This window comes from Narcine bancroftii, chromosome 12, assembly GCF_036971445.1.
Source record: "Narcine bancroftii isolate sNarBan1 chromosome 12, sNarBan1.hap1, whole genome shotgun sequence".
Classification (NCBI taxonomy): Eukaryota; Metazoa; Chordata; class Chondrichthyes; order Torpediniformes; family Narcinidae; genus Narcine; species Narcine bancroftii.
Genome location: NC_091480.1, coordinates 77,371,195 through 77,389,521, shown reverse-complemented (window position 1 = coordinate 77,389,521; position 18,327 = coordinate 77,371,195). Strand labels below are relative to the sequence as shown.

General features: G+C 44.5%; 1 protein-coding gene across 5 annotated transcripts in view; it reads left to right on the top strand.

Annotated features, from left to right (window-relative positions):
• The window catches only part of LOC138747616 (protein AF-10-like), a 222,294-nt gene extending 204,676 nt beyond the window's left edge, over positions 1-17,618 (top strand). For 3 of the 5 annotated variants that reach the window (XM_069906998.1, XM_069907001.1, XM_069906997.1), the window contains 4 exons: positions 490-878; positions 10,942-11,050; positions 12,616-12,810; positions 13,448-17,618. In XM_069906998.1, the coding sequence (XP_069763099.1) occupies positions 490-878; positions 10,942-11,050; positions 12,616-12,810; positions 13,448-13,483 (729 nt within the window). In that variant the 3' untranslated portion in view covers positions 13,484-17,618. Of the gene's footprint in view, positions 1-489; positions 879-10,941; positions 11,051-12,615; positions 12,811-13,447 lie in introns of those variants that run through there. The other 2 variants (XM_069907000.1, XM_069906999.1) reach the window with 2 other exon arrangements.
• Positions 17,619-18,327: the final 709 nt, after the last annotated feature.

Below are 18,327 nucleotides of genomic sequence, written 5' to 3'. Positions count from 1 at the left end.
GTGATCAGTCTCAGTTACTGCAATGGTGGTCTAGTTTAATTAAAAGGGGTTACACCCTGTCTCCTTCACTTGAGTGTCTCCTCTAGTTTTGATTATCTTCGTGGAATGTTTTTAGTCCTCTCAATTATTTTTAAAAATTTTAGACATACAGCACGGTAATAGGCCCTTCTGGCTCATGAGCTTGTGCCACCCCATTTGGAGGGTGGGAGGAAACCGAGGCAGACTTGGGAAGAACATGTAACAGCGTTGTGCTAACTGTTATGTCAAACATGCCACCCATTTCTTTTATAATTATTTCACTAGTTAATAAACCTGTGTTACACAAGCCACGAGTTATCACCACTCTAGATTAAAAAGCAAATTTTTGAATTGAGGCAATTAACTTTGAATGGGCTTCCTTTTTAAATATATGGGTTGTTACTCTTTGTTGTTCGAGGATCAAGTTGCATCACTGTGAGTTTAATTAGACCTCTCTCTTCCTTTTTGCAGGATCTCCGCTCTGGGTGCCACAGTAGGAGCAGCTCCTCTTCATCTCTCCAGAGTACCCCACCTCCTGCCCTCCCCCTCCCGCAGCAGAGTCCAGTCTCCTTCCAGCTCCCAGAAATGGTGGGGATCTCACAATCTGTCAACGGGCTGGCCAGGACCTGCACGGGAAGTCTGGGTGGCGGCATTTCCACAGTGACAACTACATTCTCCACCACACCCACGATGGCTGGGATGATGGCATGCCCTCTGGGGGCCCCGCTGGCCAGCAATGGTATTGTCGGTCCTTTGAATGGTGTGAGCCAACCTTCTGCACCTGTGGCACCAATCCATAACTCTCTCGCACATACGTCTGCACCCATTAATGTTCCACCATCAACTAGCCTCTGTAACAGGTCAGATTACCTCATTTTTCAGATGGCAGGCAGGCCTTATTTGAACAATACTGCCTAACATGTGCACTTATACCAAATTAAATAGGAACATGTCAGTTCAGGAAACAGAATTGGCAAGTGTTTCTTGGGCAACTCAAGGTCTTAAAAAAAAGTATAAGTTCTGTAGTATCTGTTTTGGGGTGAAACTGGAATATTTGGTATCATTAGAACATTACAGCATTGAAGCTGGCCCTTTGGCCCCACTAATCTATACCGAAAATTGTTATTCTGCCTAGTTCCACTGACAATTTCCCTCTGTACTTCTCCCATCCATGTATCTGTCCTAATTTTTATTAAATGTTAAAATTGAGCTATATTCACCATTTCAGCTGATGGTTCATTCCACACTCCCACTACTCTCTGTGTGAGGAAGTTTCCCTAATGTTCCCCTTTAGCATTTCCCCTTTCATGTCCTTAATCCACGTCCTCTGGTTTGTATCTCACCCACCCTCTGTAAAAAAAGCCTTCTTACATTTACTCTGTCTATACCCCTCATAATTTTGTGTACCTCTATCAAATCTCCCCTCATTCTTCTATGCTCCAGGGAACCTGTTTAACCTTTCCCTGTAACGCAGTTCCTCAAGTCCCAGCAACGTTCAGTAAATATTCTCTGCCCTCTTTCAATTTTAGTTGTATCTTTCCTGTAATTACATCACCAAAACTGTGCACAATCCTCCAAATTTGGCCTCGCCAATGCCTTAAACAACTTCACTATAACATTCCGGCACCTACACTCATTACTGGTTTATGAAGGCCAAAATGCCAAAAACTCTCTTTACAACCCTTTCTACCTGTGACACCACTTTCAGGGAATTATGTATCTATTCCCAGATCCCTCTGTTCTATCACACTCCTCAGTGCCCTACCTTTTACCGCCACCTTGGTTTGTCCTTCCAAAATACAACACCCCACACTTATCTGCATTAAATTCCATCTGTTATTATGCAGCTCATTTTTACAACTGGTCCAGATCCCTCTACCAGCTTTGAAAGCCTTTTTCTTTGTCCACTACAATTAGAGGAAAGCCTGCTACTCACCAAAGCACTGCAGACAGCAAACGTGGAGAAAGGTTCAATGATATCTCAGGATATTCTGTCATTTTGCCATTTTATAAATAGAAACGAGAGAATTACCAAGTTAATCTGTTGGTAATGATGATTACGGGAGAACTGTTGCCCTGGTTACTGAGTTGTACAGATCTGGCAAGTTATATCTTTAATTCCTGACCCTTAATGGGTTCCCAGATCTTCCTACGGGCCATGATATTGGCTGCTGATCACTGTGGGGAAAGTCTGGCCACAAGTCCCTCCAAGTGTGGATATGCCTGTTATTTGCTGTCATTTCATATTATTATGGTCCAGTACATCTAGCTGGGGAAATGGTGGTGGCACCCACAGGTCAGTATGATGTATCCAAGAAGATCATGAGGTCAACAAGTCACCAGAATTTGTTAGTAAGCAAATAATTCCATTATTTTCCTTAAATTGCACCATAAGGAGCAAAGTTCACAGCCATGGGGCAAGTGCAGTATCACATGTTCATTGTGTGGCAGGTCATTGAGTTCCCAGCTCCGAACTGATGTATCCCTGAGTTTCCAGCTCTGATTTGATGTATCCCTAATGCTTTCCCCAGTTTCAGACAGGTTAAGAAGCATAAAGTCAAAGACATCTTGCATCTACTGTGCAGGACTTGGTCATCAGAATAGATTGCAACGTCACTGAAGGAAAGACCAGACCAATTGGAATGTGCCTTGAATTCAGTGGCTTTCCAGACCATTTCAGAGGGCAGTTAAGAGTCAACTACATCTTTTATAAATTTGTTGCAGTCATAGAGGAATCACACAGTGTGGGAACAGACCCTTCAGCCCAACTTGCCCATGCCGACTAAAGTGTCCCACCCACATTGATCCCTCCTGCCTGTGTTTAGCCCATATCCCTCAAAACCCATCCAATCCATGTAACATGATGACACTGACAGGCCCAATGTTTATTTTCCATCCCAATTTGTCCCTAATCATCCGGACAGTTCTCAATTCACATTTAGATCAGACTGGGTAAGGATGGCAGATTTCATTCCCTGGAAGATGATCATTCCTCAATCACTTTAGGTCTTTATGATAATCTAATGGTTTTGTTACTAACTAGTCACTATTACAACTACAAAATTTATTCCCAAATGATTACATTATTTAAATTCTAATTTTCCATGACTATCGTGATAGTATGTAAAGTTAGAACTCTGGCTCATGATTCAGGCCTGTGGATGATAATCCAGTACCATGTCCACTGTGCGGGTGAATCCATTGTCCAACTTCAATGGTCTGGAGGTACACATTGGCTAGAACAGGGAAGAACTGCAGAGTTCCCTCCCTAAAAGTCATTATTGGACCAGGTGTGTTTTCAGGATAATCTACAGACCATGAGGTATAAAATAACACCCACATTGTACAGGAATACCAATCTATCTGACCTGTCATGTGTTTTAGTTCATCTCCTTCCCTCTCTTCCTCATGGCCATTCACCTTCATCTCTTGCTTGGCCACTTTGTAGGCTGGTGTGCATGGCTTCTGTCAACATTGTCTTTTTGTTCTTGAGCTATGGGGGAGATATAATGTTGGGGATGATTTATAATGAATGCTTTTGCCTGCGGTGTAATACTCTTCCTTGCCTACACCTTTCAACTAGTATAGCACCATTAACCCAGCAAAATATCACATAGCACTTCACAGTGGCATAATCAGGCACAACTGACTCAGTGGAAGCAATGTGGGGAAGGTGGCAGTTGCGGGTCATGGAACTGAGTTTTAAAGAGCATCTTAGAGAAGACCATAAGCTTCAGGCCATAGGTGGTCTGTAGTTAGTAAAGTATTATTTAAGGTGGTATGTGAACGGGAGGAAAAAAAGTTGAGAACCACTGGGTTAAGATGTCAAAAGGCATGAAGACAAGCAAGGACATTCCGAAGGATAGAACTGAAGCGCTTGCAGAGGTTTGTTGACACTGTAAAGGTGTCAGAGATCAGGAGGGGTAAGGTCAAAGAGGGAATTAAATGCACATGTTGTTGCTTGAAAGAGAGCCAACGTGTCAGCAAACAAACGTGATGGGTGAGAGGGACGAGTGCAGTGGTTCTAACCATTTTTTCTCCACTCACATACTACCTTAAGTAATCCCTTACTAACCGCAGAGCACCATCCTGTGTGGTTGGTAAGGGATTACTTAAGTTGGTATGTGAGTGGAGAAAAAAGATTGAGAACTGCTGGACTAGTGAGTCAGGACACGAGTCTCAGATACATTATGAAGGGATGTAACATTGTTGTATAGCGTGAATCCCCAATTCATGAACGTATTTTTAAAAATTACAGGAAAAGTTTGAATATTCAGAAAGTTGATGCCTTATTTTTAATCAGCAAACTAACCTGATGCTTCATCTTGAATAATCAATGTTTAATAAATGTCTTCCTGGCGTTTGATGTTAGCCCTGGGTGCTTTAATTTGAATTGATATCAGCCATGAGTAATTACTGCCCTATGGCAAACAGCAAGGCATGTTATACAAATGAGCCTCTATATACTTGGAATTAAATTAGAACCAAGTGCTGTTCAACCAGCGAGCAGGAATAGGAGTTGCCGGACTGGGAATATTGAGAAAGCTTGGGATGATGCTTCTTTCTGTCATGTAAAGCAGGCTGGCAAATCTTGTTTTGTAATAAAGAAAACTGCGCCTTGGCAAATACGGCTGCACAGAGGGAGGCTCGCTTAACCTACTGTGCCTGGGATGGCACACACTACCCAATTAGTCCCACTCCCCACTGTTTCCCTTCACCCTGTAATTTCTGTTTCTCTCCTGAATGTACTTAACCAGTTCTCCTCTGTAATTTATCACTGAATCTGCTTCCACCAATCTTTTAGTTAGCACATTCCAGATCAAAATTGGCTGCATAAGCAGACCTTCCAGGTGAGGGAGAGCTTTACAGGCGCTCCCCTTCTGACGATGGTCCAACTTACAATTTTCAAAGTTGCGATCTTTAAATCATACTTTCAATTTTGAATTCTGGTCTGTTTCCACACTTGCGATATGTGGTGCACTGCTCTCCCGCAATGCAGCATCACACGAGGGTATCATACCGCATACTGTGTTGCGATGCTGACTCAGCCACGCTTGCAGTCTCTGTAGCGACGACCAGTGTCAATGACGCAATGCATTCTACAAGCTCTTCTCCAGCATCATCAGAAGAGAGTGAAATTGATGACCCTGTCATTCTAGTGTCCCCATCATTCAGCAATTAATTTTAGTTCAATGTTTCAAACATTCTTCATGCCCAGTGTGCTTTCAGCTGGGTACGTTTATGGTTTTCTCAGTGTGGAATAAAGGGCATTCAAAATTTAATTATAAAAAATGGCAGTTGCAGTATTCTTTTTCAACTTGATTTTTTTTTTGAGTTATGATTGGTTTTCTGGAACGTAACCCCATCTTATGTTGAGGAGCACATGCACCTCATCCAACCTTTGATGCACTCGGTATGGCCTCTATATCAGTGAGCTAGATCTCCCACCAGCCAACCATTTTAATTCCCCTCAACATTTCCACACTAACTTTGTCCTCACCTTCATCCACTGCCAGGATGATGCCAATAGCAAGATGGAGGATAAACACCATATTCTTCCAGGATAGACTTAAGCCAATGACATGAGCATTGAATTTCCCATTTCCCCCCACCTCTATTTTGATCCACAGTTCATCTCTTCTTTACCTTCTTCCCTTCTCCCTGTTCTCTCTAACCCCCCCCCCCACTCCCAGAGGTCACTTGCCCTACCTGTCTCTCCAGCTCTCCCATCTTCTTTCCAAACCCCTATCTCTTCGTGGTCCCTCACAGCCCTCCCCCCCTCCACCCTTGCCCTACTTTCTATGCTTGATATCTTTTTTTTCATCTTGAGTCTCAATGAAGCAGACCGACCTGAAACATGACTCCTCAAGGATGTTGCCTGAGTCTCTCAGGCTTCTCTTTGCTTATTGGCTGCATAAACAATGTGTTCTCATTCCACACGTCTTTGTGGCAGTTTCATTGAGGCCAGCTATCATCACAGCCTGCGGGACTCAATGTCATACTGTCTGGAAATATCCCCAACCTGACCAAAATGCCCCACTCACACTAGTCCCACCTGCCTGAGTGTGGTGCAGATACTTTGAAATTCATCCTATTCATGTATCGTCTTAACATTTCTCAAATGTTGCAATAGCCCCTCTCTCAACCACCTCTTCAGCTTGTTCCATACACCCAACACTATCTGTTTGTAAAAAATGTACCCACTCCTCCGGGTCCTATTACATCTCTCTCCCACCTCCCACCTACCCCCCACCCCTCAACTGAAACCTATGTCCTCTGGTTCTCAATTTCCCCTACTCTGGGCTTAAAAACAGTGCTTTCACCCAATCTACTTCTCTCATAGAACATTGCAGCACAATATATAGGCCCTTCAGCCCTTGATGTGGTGCTGACCTATATATTTCTACCAAAAAAATACTAAACCCTTTCCTACCTTGTAACCCTCTTTTTCTTTCATCCATGTGCCTGAGTCTCTTAAATGCCCCTAATGTTTCAGCCTCCATCACCACCCCTGGAAAGTCATTCCAGGCCCCCACAACTCTCTGTGGAAAAAAAACACCTCTGGTGTTTCCTCTAAACTTTCCTCCCTTCACTTTGTACAGATGTCCTCTAGTGTTTTCTACTCCTCCCCTGGGAAAAAGGCAAAGGCTGTCCAGAATCTTGTAGACATTTCTGCTTCTTCACTCCAAAGAGAAAAGTCTGAGCTCTGCTCACCTTGCTTCATAAGACTTGTTTTCCAATCCAAGCAATATCCTGGTAAATCTCTGCACCCTCTTCATGGCTTCCACATCCATCCTTCAATGAGGTGACCAGAACCGAACACAATTCTGTGTGGTCTCCACAGAGGTTTTTAGAGTTGCAACATGACCTCAATCCCCTGTCTAATGAAGCCCAGAATCCCATAGGCCTTCTTAACTATCCTATCAACCTGCACTGTAACCTTGAGAGATGTATGGATTTGGACCCCAAGGTCCCTCTGCTCCTCCACACTGTTAAGTATTCAATCATTAACCTTGTACTCTGCCTTCTGATGTGAACTTCCAAACTGCATCCCCTCACACTTATCTGGATTGAACTCCATCTGTCACTTTTCCATCCAACTCTACCCTATGAAAACCTTCACCACCGTCAACAACTCCTCCAACCTTCATATCATCCGTAAACTTCTGACCCACCCTTCCATTTTTTAATCTCGGTCATTTATAAATTCAACAAGTAGTGGTCCCAGAACAGATCTCTGTGGAACTCCACTGGTCATGACACTCTCCAGGCAGAATACTTGCCTTCCACCACTACTACTCTGCTTTCTACAGGCAGGCCAGTTTTTAATCCACACAGCCAAGGTTCCATGGATCCCATGCATCATGACTTTTTGAACAAGTCTCTCATGGGAGACCTTATCAAATGCCTTAGTAAAATCCATATACAGGTACACCACATCTACCTCCCAACCTTCATCAATTTGTTACCTCAAAAAACTCAATTAGGCTCATGAGGAACAACCTTCCCCTCACAAAGCCATGCTGACTATCTTTGAGAAGACCGTACTTCTCCATATGCTCATAAATCCTGTCCTTAAGAATCCTCACCAATAGTTTGCACACCACTGACACAAGATTCACTGGTCTATAATTCCCAGGAATCTCCCTATTACCTGTTTTAAACAATGTTGAATTCTTCAGCTTTAGATCACTCACTCTTTCTTTGTGGTTGTACAGAACTAGCTGTAATTGCTTGCCGTGCTATTCTGGTATAGTTGTGTCCTATGTATCCATGTTGAACCCCACTAGCCAATAAGAGAGGGCGCTTGGGTCAAGTTGCTGCAGTACCAGTTGCCCACCACCAGATGCTCACTAGAAGCCAGATTGCAATCGGAGCTCCCTCTAATGGCAGTTGAAGGACATGCCAACCTCTTGACACTACCCTTCCAAAACCTCTGCAGAATCCTCAATCAATAGAACTCTCATTTTGGGTTCCTGTTCTTCCCCCTCCCTCAATTTCAAGCTGCAATTTTCAATTGCTTAGGTATGTCTCTTACCCAATATGTATCATGTTGGGATTCTGAGTTGTCCAACTTTCTTCCCCCAGTAATGAAGTTCTTGCCTCTAAAAAAAATGAAACTGTGACAACCAGGAAATCTGCAACCTATTCTAGCAATCAGAAACCTCTGTGCTTCTCAAATTCTAGTCTCCAGCACTAAATTTGTGGCCCTAACTACCCCACCCTTCTATATTTCCGAGAATTGCTCCCGAACATTCTCCCCATCACCCTCTCTCCTCCTTCATGAATCTCCTTAAACGTAATCCCTTGGCCAAGCTTATAGACAACATGCTCTAATATTTCCTTCTGTGGCCTGATGTCAGACTGGGTTCAGTAATGCTGTTTCACTCTATGAAAGGTGATTAGAAATGAAAGATTGTTATTGAAGACAGATTATAGCTGTGAAATAACAACCTCCTGCTAATCCAACGTAGTTTCTTTCCATGTATCAATGAACCCCCAAAGTTCCTCAACATGGTTATCCAACTGCACGAAAACCAACAAGGTCGGGTCAGATACAGCAATGAGCTCTCTGAACCCTTCTCCATTAACAATGGCGTGAAGCAAGGCTGCGTTCTCGCACCAACCCTCTTTTTAATCTTCTTCAGCATGATGCTGAAACAAGCCATGAAAGACCTCAACAATGAAGACGCTATTTACATCCGGTACCGCACGGATGGCAGTCTCTTCAATCTGAGGCACCTGCAAGCTCACACCAAGACACAAGAGCAACTTGTCCGTGAACTACTCTTTGCAGACGATGCCGCTTTAGTTGCCCATTCAGAGCCAGCTCTTCAGCGCTTGACACATCCTGTTTTGCGGAAACTGCCAAAATGTTTGGCCTGGAAGTCAGCCTGAAGAAAACGGAGGTCCTCCATCAGCCAGCTCCCCACCATGACTACCAGCCCCCCCACATCTCCATCGGGCACACAAAACTCAAAACGGTCAACCAGTTTACCTATCTCGTCTGCACCATTTCATCGGATGCAAGGATCGAAAACGAGATAGACAACAGACTTGCCACGGCAAATAGCGCCTTTGGAAGACTACACAAAAGAGTCTGGAAAAACAACCAACTGAAAAACCTCACAAAGATTAGCGTATACAGAGCCGTTGTCATACCCACACTCCTGTTCAGCTCCGAATCATGGGTCCTCTACTGGCATCACCTACGGCTCCTAGAACGATTCCACCAGCGTTGTCTCCGCTCCATCCTCAACATTCATTGGAGCGACTTCATCTCCAACATCGAAGTACTCGAGATGGCAGAGGCCGACAGCATCGAATCCACACTGCTGAAGATCCAACTGCGCTGGGTAGGTCACGTCTCCAGAATGGAGGACCATCGCCTTCCCAAGATCGTGTTATATGGCAAGCTCTCCACTGGCCACCATGACAGAGGTGCACCAAAGAAGAGGTACAAGGACTGCCTAAAGAAATCTCTTGGTGCCTGCCACATGGACCACCGCCAGCGGGCTGATATCGCCTCAAACCGTGCATCTTGGCGCCTCACAGTTCGGCGGGCAGCAACCTCCTTTGAAGAAGACCACAGAGCCCACCTCACTGACAAAAGACAAAGGAGGAAAAACCCAACACCCAACCCCAACCCACCAATTTTCCCTTGCAACCGCTGCAACCGTGTCTGCTTGTCCCGCATCGGACTTGTCAGCCACAAACGAGCCTGCAGCTGACGTGGACATTACCCCTCCATAAATCTTCGTCCGTGAAGCCAAGCCAAAGAAGAAAGATCACTTCTCAGAACATTCACTTTGATGCCCTATTATGGCATCATTTCATTTGATATATCATTTAATTCAAGGTAGTTCAGCAAATGATTGAACTTTAGAGGAATCAAATTATAATCAACTGAACAACTTTTTCAGCATTTTTCAATTTCAGAAATACTTTACAATGTAGAAATGCAGCAACAAATTTACATGCACGTGAATGGGTGTGACGAGATAGAATGTTGTGGTGATGTTCATGAAGGGATAATATTGAGCAGGACCAGAGGTTGTGGTAAACCCAACATTTACTTCCCATCCCTTGAGAAGATGTCTTCTTAAAATGCAGCACTCCTTGAGGTGAAAGTATTCAATGCTGTGGGCCAGGTCTTTCCAGGAGCAGGTGCATGCTTGCACCAATACTTACAGGAAGCATGTGGTGGGGTAAAAAGTTAGGGCATGTGAGGGGCTTTGAAAGTAGCTCTGGTGGAAGGTCACCACCCCAATCAATGGAAAAGACACAGGATGTTTATTCAAATTTGGTTGGAATTTTAGGTCCTTGAATCAGATTGTGCCACTGCTCACACCTCGTTATTAGTCTGATATGCACTTTTTTGTACCAATAAACATGTTCACCCTGACTCTGCAACCAACTTCATATATTCATGAGACCACCAAACAGGATTGCAGCTGATGGCTGACATTGTTTAGCAATAGAAGTATCAGTATTCTACACACTCTCTCCAGCCACTGCCAAGGGTGATCTCTCTCCTCAGCGTGTTCTCTCTCTAGCTGTTCATTCTCTCTCTCTTTCACACACACCTCTCTTGCTCTCTTTCATTCCTTACCTTTGCTCTCCCACATTTTCTTTCTCTCTTTGTTCACACAGTTTTTTTCTTACTCTCCTCGATCCACAGATGACGAACATTAAGCAGTGTGTCTGTGTCTTGGTGGTTAACCTCAACCATCCCCCAAAGATAAATTCTCCAGGTCTCTGCACTGTGGGAAAACCATTCCATGCAACAGCTTCTCCAAGCATCAAGGAATGTATTCTGACAAAATATTTGACACCTCCCCCCACCCCAGGGAAGAAATATGTTTAGACAAATATTTACTTCTCCTAAGATGACTCAACATTGTCTTCTGTGTCTGTGTACAGCGGCATCTCCGGAATGGGCCAGATATCTGAACAGCAAAGACAGTTCCTGTACCAGCAACCACAGCAGCAGCAGCTACAACAGCTGTTGACCTCTCAGCAGTTGACTCCGGTAAGGCCTGCTGCATTCCTCCATCAAGGTAGAGGGGCCATGATTTTGAATCCCATAGGGGAGAGGCCACAGGATACCTGACTGTTGGAGGGTGTCACCATCAAAGTTGTGGTTTCAGGATGGGGAATTGAAAGGTGGTGGGACCTTACTTCAGAATTGAACCATTCAGGGTGATTGGAAGGTGAACAGAGATGTTAGGTGTTTAACTTGGTAAAGCAGCCCAAGAGACTGTAGTAAAATGGACTCTGAATAGAGGACAGAGATATCAGGTCAAAGTTGTCACAGTCAGTGTAGTGGTTAGTACAATTCTATTACAGGCGCTAGCAACCCAGGATAGAATCTGGCACTGTCTACAAGAAGTTTCTATGTTCTCCCTGTGTCTGTGTGGACTTATCCCATGGCACTCTGGTTTACGTAGCAGTTAGTAATCTGATCCTGCACTGTTTGTAAGGAGTTGGTACATTCTCTCTGTGTCTACATGGGTTTTCCCCGAGGTCTCCAGTTTCCTCCCACCATCCGAAATGTACCAGGGGTGTAGGTTGATTGGGTGTAAATTGTGCGGCACAGATTTGTGGGCTGAAGTGACCTGTTACCGTGCTGTATGTCTGAAAAACAATTCCTCCCCATTCCAAAGATGCATGGGATTGGTTGGTTAATGGGTCACATGGGTGTGATTGGGTGGCATGGGCTTCTGGGCCGGAAGAGCCTGTTACTGTACTGAATTTTAAGTTTTAAAAATTAATCGCTGTTAAACAACTTGGTAGAGGTGGGTTTCAGGAAGTGTTCCCAAAGGACTAAAAAGGAAAAGTTATAACACAGAATTTCACAACTGATCACAGGTAGAAAGCAGGAAGGGGAGGGAAGTGTAGAATTACAGCTTTAGGAGCCCTGATCTTGGAACCTACTTGTGCAGTTTGCGAATTCTCCACTTAATCACATAGATGTTGCAGTTACTCCTCACAACCTGACATTGCACTAGTTAATCAGGTCCTGTGTATTAAATGTGACGTCGTTGAATGGTGAAGAGAAACAAGAGGTCATTGATGGGCTTGTTCAGGAGAATGTGTTGCAAGGTTGCGGGGAAGTGAGGCGAGGGGGAAATAGGGCTAATGGGAGGACTCTGCTGGGTCCTGACTTTGACCTGCCTCCTGTGCCAGTATGTACACAGTGGAAGCACAGGAGATTGGGGAAGATTCAGGCCTTAATTATGACACAACGCATAAATGTGCTGGAGAAACTCAGTAGGTCATGCATAGGAAGTAAATGTTTTCCAACATTTTGAGCTTGGGCCATTCATCAAGGTATGATTATGAGCTGTTTAAATTGGAGCTGATAGTGTCGGTGGGGAGCGATGTGGAAATGTGGGTATTTAGGATTGGATCTAGGTAGGTGTGTTTGGATGAGGTGGGATTCATGGAGTGGGTGTCCAACATGGACAATAATAGCAGCAGGTGGACTACAGTAGGGGGCTGAAAGAACACTGACGATTGAGCTAATGCAACTTAGATCTTTGTGCTTTAGTCAATTTGTGGCATTTATCTTGTGTCACCTGTACTCTGGGCCAGGACCAGCAAGCATTGGTTTATCAGATGATGCAACACCAACAACACAGACAGCGGGAACTCCAGCGGCTGCAGATGTCTGGAGCGTCACAACTCCCCGTCAGCAACATGGCTCAAGGAACACCATCCCTGCCTGTCCACCCAGACCCAAACTCTTTTATTTCTATTCACACCGACAACAGTGCGCAGAAAGCTCAGGTAGGCTTTGAACTTTCATTCCTATCTTGCAATCAATAATATGAACATAATAGCCCATGGTCAGTTATGGGACATGACTTATCTTTTACCTCATCACTGCTTGCCTGCACTGACCCATTTCCCAAGATTTATTTTGTATCCATAAAATCTCTACGTGAATTTATTCAGCCATAGAGGTTCGTCACCTTCCGTAGGTGATTCTCACCTCTGACCTGCACATCTGCCCCCTTATTTTGAGATTGTGATCCCCCCCCCATGTTAGAGGAAGCTCTCTCCATTGATCTTGGCAAGTCCTGTCAGAATTTTACATTTTCCAATGTTCTTCTAAACTTTATAGAATATAGGTCCAATCTGGCAATCTCTCCACACAGGACTGTTTCCCAATCCCAAGAATCACCCTCCATCCCTTTCTGAGATAGTCTAGACCTGTATGTGATATTCCATGCTCAATCTCAATGGTCAGCTTTATAATTGGAGCAAGGCGTCTTTATGCTTGACCTCAAATCCTTAGTTAAATTTTGTCCACAAAATGCATGCCTGTTTCTCACCCTTTTACAATGTATTGTACCAAGCACAGGATCAAAATGAATCTCCCAGATACCTAATAATAATTTTCTTTTGCTACCCTTTATGCAAGAGGCTGAACGATAAGGTCAACCAGGAAAAGAGCTGACCATATCATGGCTGCTCCTCCAGCTGAATGACTTTCGGTCGTGCTGTTTACTTCTGAAGTCAGAGGTCACGGGTCAAGAGTTGGACAGCCTGGGATATCTGCTGCCTAAGCAACGAACCTAAGCACCGGGGAGGCACAAGAAAACAAGCTGGAAACCAAGTTGCACAAGGGAACTCATTGCATCCTCTCAGGAAGCGCAAGCAATGCTTTTTATTTGAGAGGGGATTGACTTGCATAATGAAGCCTTAGGCTTCCTCGATCAAGGGTGAGAGGCAACCTTTGCACAGGAACAAGTCATCGGAATTATGACTGCAGAACTCAGTTCTGGTACTGTGAAACTGAAGAATCTGGATCATTGCTGCTGTACAGAAAATCAGATAGGAAAGACTTCTAAGACACCATCTCTGTGTCTGAACATATGGTTTGCAATCTAAGTGACTATCCCCATGTGGTCCTTTGTGAAAAATATTGTCATTTATCTGTGTGCGCATGTGTATATGCGCGTATGTCATTGTGTCTTTCTCATAGGCAATTGTCAGAAGAGTAAATTAATGGGGAAGAATTCCTTGTGCTGAACAGTTGATGTGGTGATGAATGCACTTTGAACTTTGGTTCCATTGGAACCAAAGTGTGGAAGTGCGAGCACCACTGTATCACTCATTTAGCCAGCCACTCTGAATTGCCAGTCCATATCTTAAAAGAACAAAGGTATGAGCTACTGCATGGGGTTGCTAGTAGGACACAGCCAAAATTTTCTGGATCAAAAATCCCTCCACTCCAGTTAAGACAAACCATACAAAAGGATCTTGAGTTAGGAATACCGGGGTGTCTCATCTGGAATAATACCAAGCAAAATCTCTGTATGCATAGGAGAGGAGATTTTTTTTTTTTTTTGTAAATGCTTATAATCACTCTGGATTATGTGGGCCAGGACTATGTGCATATACCAATCCCAAATTAGGCTGCTGGTATTGGCCTGCCACAGTCTACATTCTGAAGGTGGTCCAGAAGTTGCTGGGACGTAGCAGGTCCCAGGTTTAGACTTAGTGATGCTCCATTCATTTGGCAGCAATTTTAACCAGGCAGTGGTTTATTTATCCCTTCTCTCTAATATGGGATTGTAAGAAATGAAGTTAACAAAAATGGTGTGCATCCCTCCCCTCCACAGACTGAAAGCCCTTGAAATCAAACCTGGAAATGCTTTGCAACTGTGAAAGAGAGTGGAAGTTATAGAGAGTAACGTGAACCTCTCACATACTAACTAAGCTCCAGTGGCAGCTTGCAGGTCCAGATCAACTAAGCATGTCCTGAGCTCTGGCTCAGATAAAGGAACATAGACCACATCTTGGTGACTATCTCCACTGGCTGAGTTACACATTGCAACTCCCTCCATGAATTGGTATTTGTCTGTTTGAGCCTTGCCTCCCTTTCCCTGACTGACACTGCATCCTCACCTTCCCTTACCCTACCTTCCTTATCACCAACTAAAGTCTCAGTTTTGTTATATTCAATAAAATACGTAAGTCTGCGGACACCGTGGTTGAAGTAAAAACACAATGCTGGAAAGCCCCAAACATTGGTTATGTTTGCTATATAAAGTACACTGTTTGACCTGGTGAGTTTCTCCAGCATTGTGTTTTTACTTTGTTACATCTATTGCTCCTGTTCAGGGAATTGTTCTATGACCTGTTTAATTTACTTGGAGATTTCCCCACACAAGAATTCATGCCATTTTCAAAAGATTTGAGAAAATCTGTGTAGTAATAGGTTGCCACTTGTTTGAGGTGCTGGGGACTATCCCTAAGCTTTGGGCTAGTAGATAAAAATCAGGGAGAAGATGGCTTGAGCTCCTTCTGGTACCTGAAGTATGGAGAACACCTCACTTCCCTGGCTTGCAGGGAGAGTGGGTATTCCTGGCACCCTCCCAAAGACAGGAGTCTGGAAAACCATGGAGTCCAGAGTGTGGGAATAGCCAAGATGCTTGGAGACTGGCGCCTTTGCAGTTGCAGAGGAGTTGGAAGCATTCCCAGGATGAGGAGAATGGCAACTCCAGGGAATGTTGGTGAAGTTCTCGGACAATTGGCCAAGTTGAACCCTCACCTGATGAGTTCATCTCATGAGTTCCACTGGGCCAGCGGTGTTCACACACATCTGGTAAGGAAATGTTAGGACAATGCAGAATGTGGCACCAAACCAACTGCCCTGTGTCTATTGCCACCTCTACCATACACCTTTGAACCCGGCCTGGGCTGAGGGAAAAACCCTGCAGCAATGGAACTCTCCCTGAGATTCATCTGGCAGATTCCGGCCAATTGGATTTGGGACAGGGAGAGCCACAGCTGGTTTGATGGTTTATTTCCTGTCTTACAAAAAAGAAATCTTGCACTTTATATGGAAAGGTGAATGCTATGCATCCATGAATTGGAATCATTTCCTGGGTTTGTGTGTGTGTATGAGTGTGTTTTTGTAGGGACGGTTTGGGGTGGAAGGACACCGAATATGTACACCACTTTGGCTCCCTTGCTCTCCCAGGTCAGGTTCAGGGACAGATCCTAAAAGGATAAACCAGTTTTATTTTTCTCGTGTTACTTTTTGAATCAAGAACTGTTGTAATACTCTTGGGCAGGGCTCCTCTCTTCTGATCACACTGCACTTTAATCTTTGAATGGCACAGCCCTGAACGTTCCTTCTCACTTCTTTCATCCGTGTACAAGGAGCCTTAAGGATGTCAAGAGCTGTTGAACATGGGAACTGGCATTTGGCAGATGGGGCCCCACAAGCTAGAAGAAGGAGCAACTCTTCCCCCATTTTTGGACCAAGTCTGACTTCTTAGGGTGAGATGGGGTTGCTGCCCACTGAATGGACTAGAACATTCTCCGCTGCAGACTGACCAAAGGCATCCTTATATGGGTGGCGTTGCGAATTACTTAGCGGGTGTTGCCAACCCATCAGCATCGAATTGGAGTTTCCAGAATGAAGTCTTAATCTCCAGGACACGGTTTGCATATTTTAACATATGCTTCACTCATGACAAAAGATGTTGCAGGGTGGGGGGGGGGGAGGTGTTGACTGACACTCCAACCATCCAAGATCCGAAAGACGGATGCTGTCAACACGTCAGGTCAGAGACGCCAGGAGTGGGTGGGCTGAGATCGGAAAGGAGTAAAGGGGAGGACTACTGACTTTGGAGGCTTGGTGTCCTTTCTGATCTCCCCAACGTACCCCGAGATGGGGTTCCCATTGAAGCGGCGACGCGTGCTGTCTCTCTGAACATGTTGGCAGTTCCCTCTGAGAGCTCCAGAAACATACCTTTCTGTAAACGACTCAAAGGATTTGAGTTTGGACTTAATCTGAACCCAGATTTTAATGTCAATTTCCGTAATTAGTAACTCTGCCTCCTTAAGCATGGTGAGTCGGATTTAATGTCCCTTTTATGTGAAGTAAATGTAATGCTTCTACTCTCTCTGGTTGTTTATCGAGAGAAACGTGGCAATGAATGCGTGGTGTTCATCGCCGGCTTCTTCCAATCCGATCATTAAGGTAAATAGGAATGTGGACTTGGAGCAAGAGTTACCAAACCTTAAGAGATGGCCTGTAACCAGCAAGAAATCACGGGTTAATCCCAGAGAAAAGTCTGAGGGACGTTTTGTTCACTGTATTAGATAGAATAGGAGAGGAAGATCAGGAGTCCAGCGACTGCCTATTTCCCCTGTTGGTCAGGGGGGGCATTTTGGTGGGGGTAATGACATTTCCAGCAACGTGCAGTTGTTGGCAAGTTGACGAAAAAGGCGCAAAGTACACGCCTCGGCTGCTGAATTGGTTGGGCATTTCCACGTCACAGAGTCCTCGTGTGACCCGAGACTTGAAGTATGCTTTCTGATTGTAATTCCCCACAGTTATCCACAGCAATAATGGGCTAGGCTGATGGTGAGCTTGGCTCACGTTTTGTTCCCCATCGACATTTTGTGTTGCTGTGCACCTTTTTAAACGTGAGAGCAGTGGGCGTCTTGTGATTGGCCATCGTGTGCCGCACGCTCGTAGATTTATCCGAACTGGTGTTTCACTGTCGCTGCAGACATGGGTGGAGTGCGTTACGGGGCTGCAGTGAATAATCGCAGAACACATCAGGTTTGTGGGGGGGGGGGGCGGGGGGGGGAACATATCCTTGTTAGAACGCAGTATGCTTTTAAAATGTATCATGCTTTTTTTAAAAAAAATCTGTTGCATTCAACATGCTAATCTTGTGCAGAGGTTTACCCCAGGATCGGACACCCACTGAGACACTGTACCATCCCGGACGTGTGCTGATCCGGTCGTCGGGGTCACTTGGCAGTGTCTCCGTTGAATGTAGGAGGTGTGGAAGTGTTCCTGGTGTAGGGCCGTCATAGCCATCGATGAGAGGACGGGAATGGTCCTCCCACAGTGGAATTATTAGGCCACATGACTTGGGTCCACATAGAGACTGGAACACAGCGACACCACGGAGCAGAGAATACAGGTGAATCCTTTCACTGGTGCTTTTTAAAGAGTGGTCCGTAGTTCGGAGTCTGGGTGTGGATTGTACAGGGGATCCTTCTGACTTGTAAATAAACTCATTTCAAATATTATTTGTCAAAAGCATAAAAATCTAAATATGCTCATTTGTAATATTTCTATGGAAGACGTTTTGCTTAGAGATTTATCTGTGTGGATTTATTTATTGTTTTTTTTCCTTAATAACTTTGGAATTATACACAGAACTGTTTAGAGATTCCAGGTGGCCACGTGGTCTCACAGCAACGCGTGAACTGAGAAATGTAAGAGAGATATTTTGCTATGAAGGATTACATTTTATTAAAAAAAAG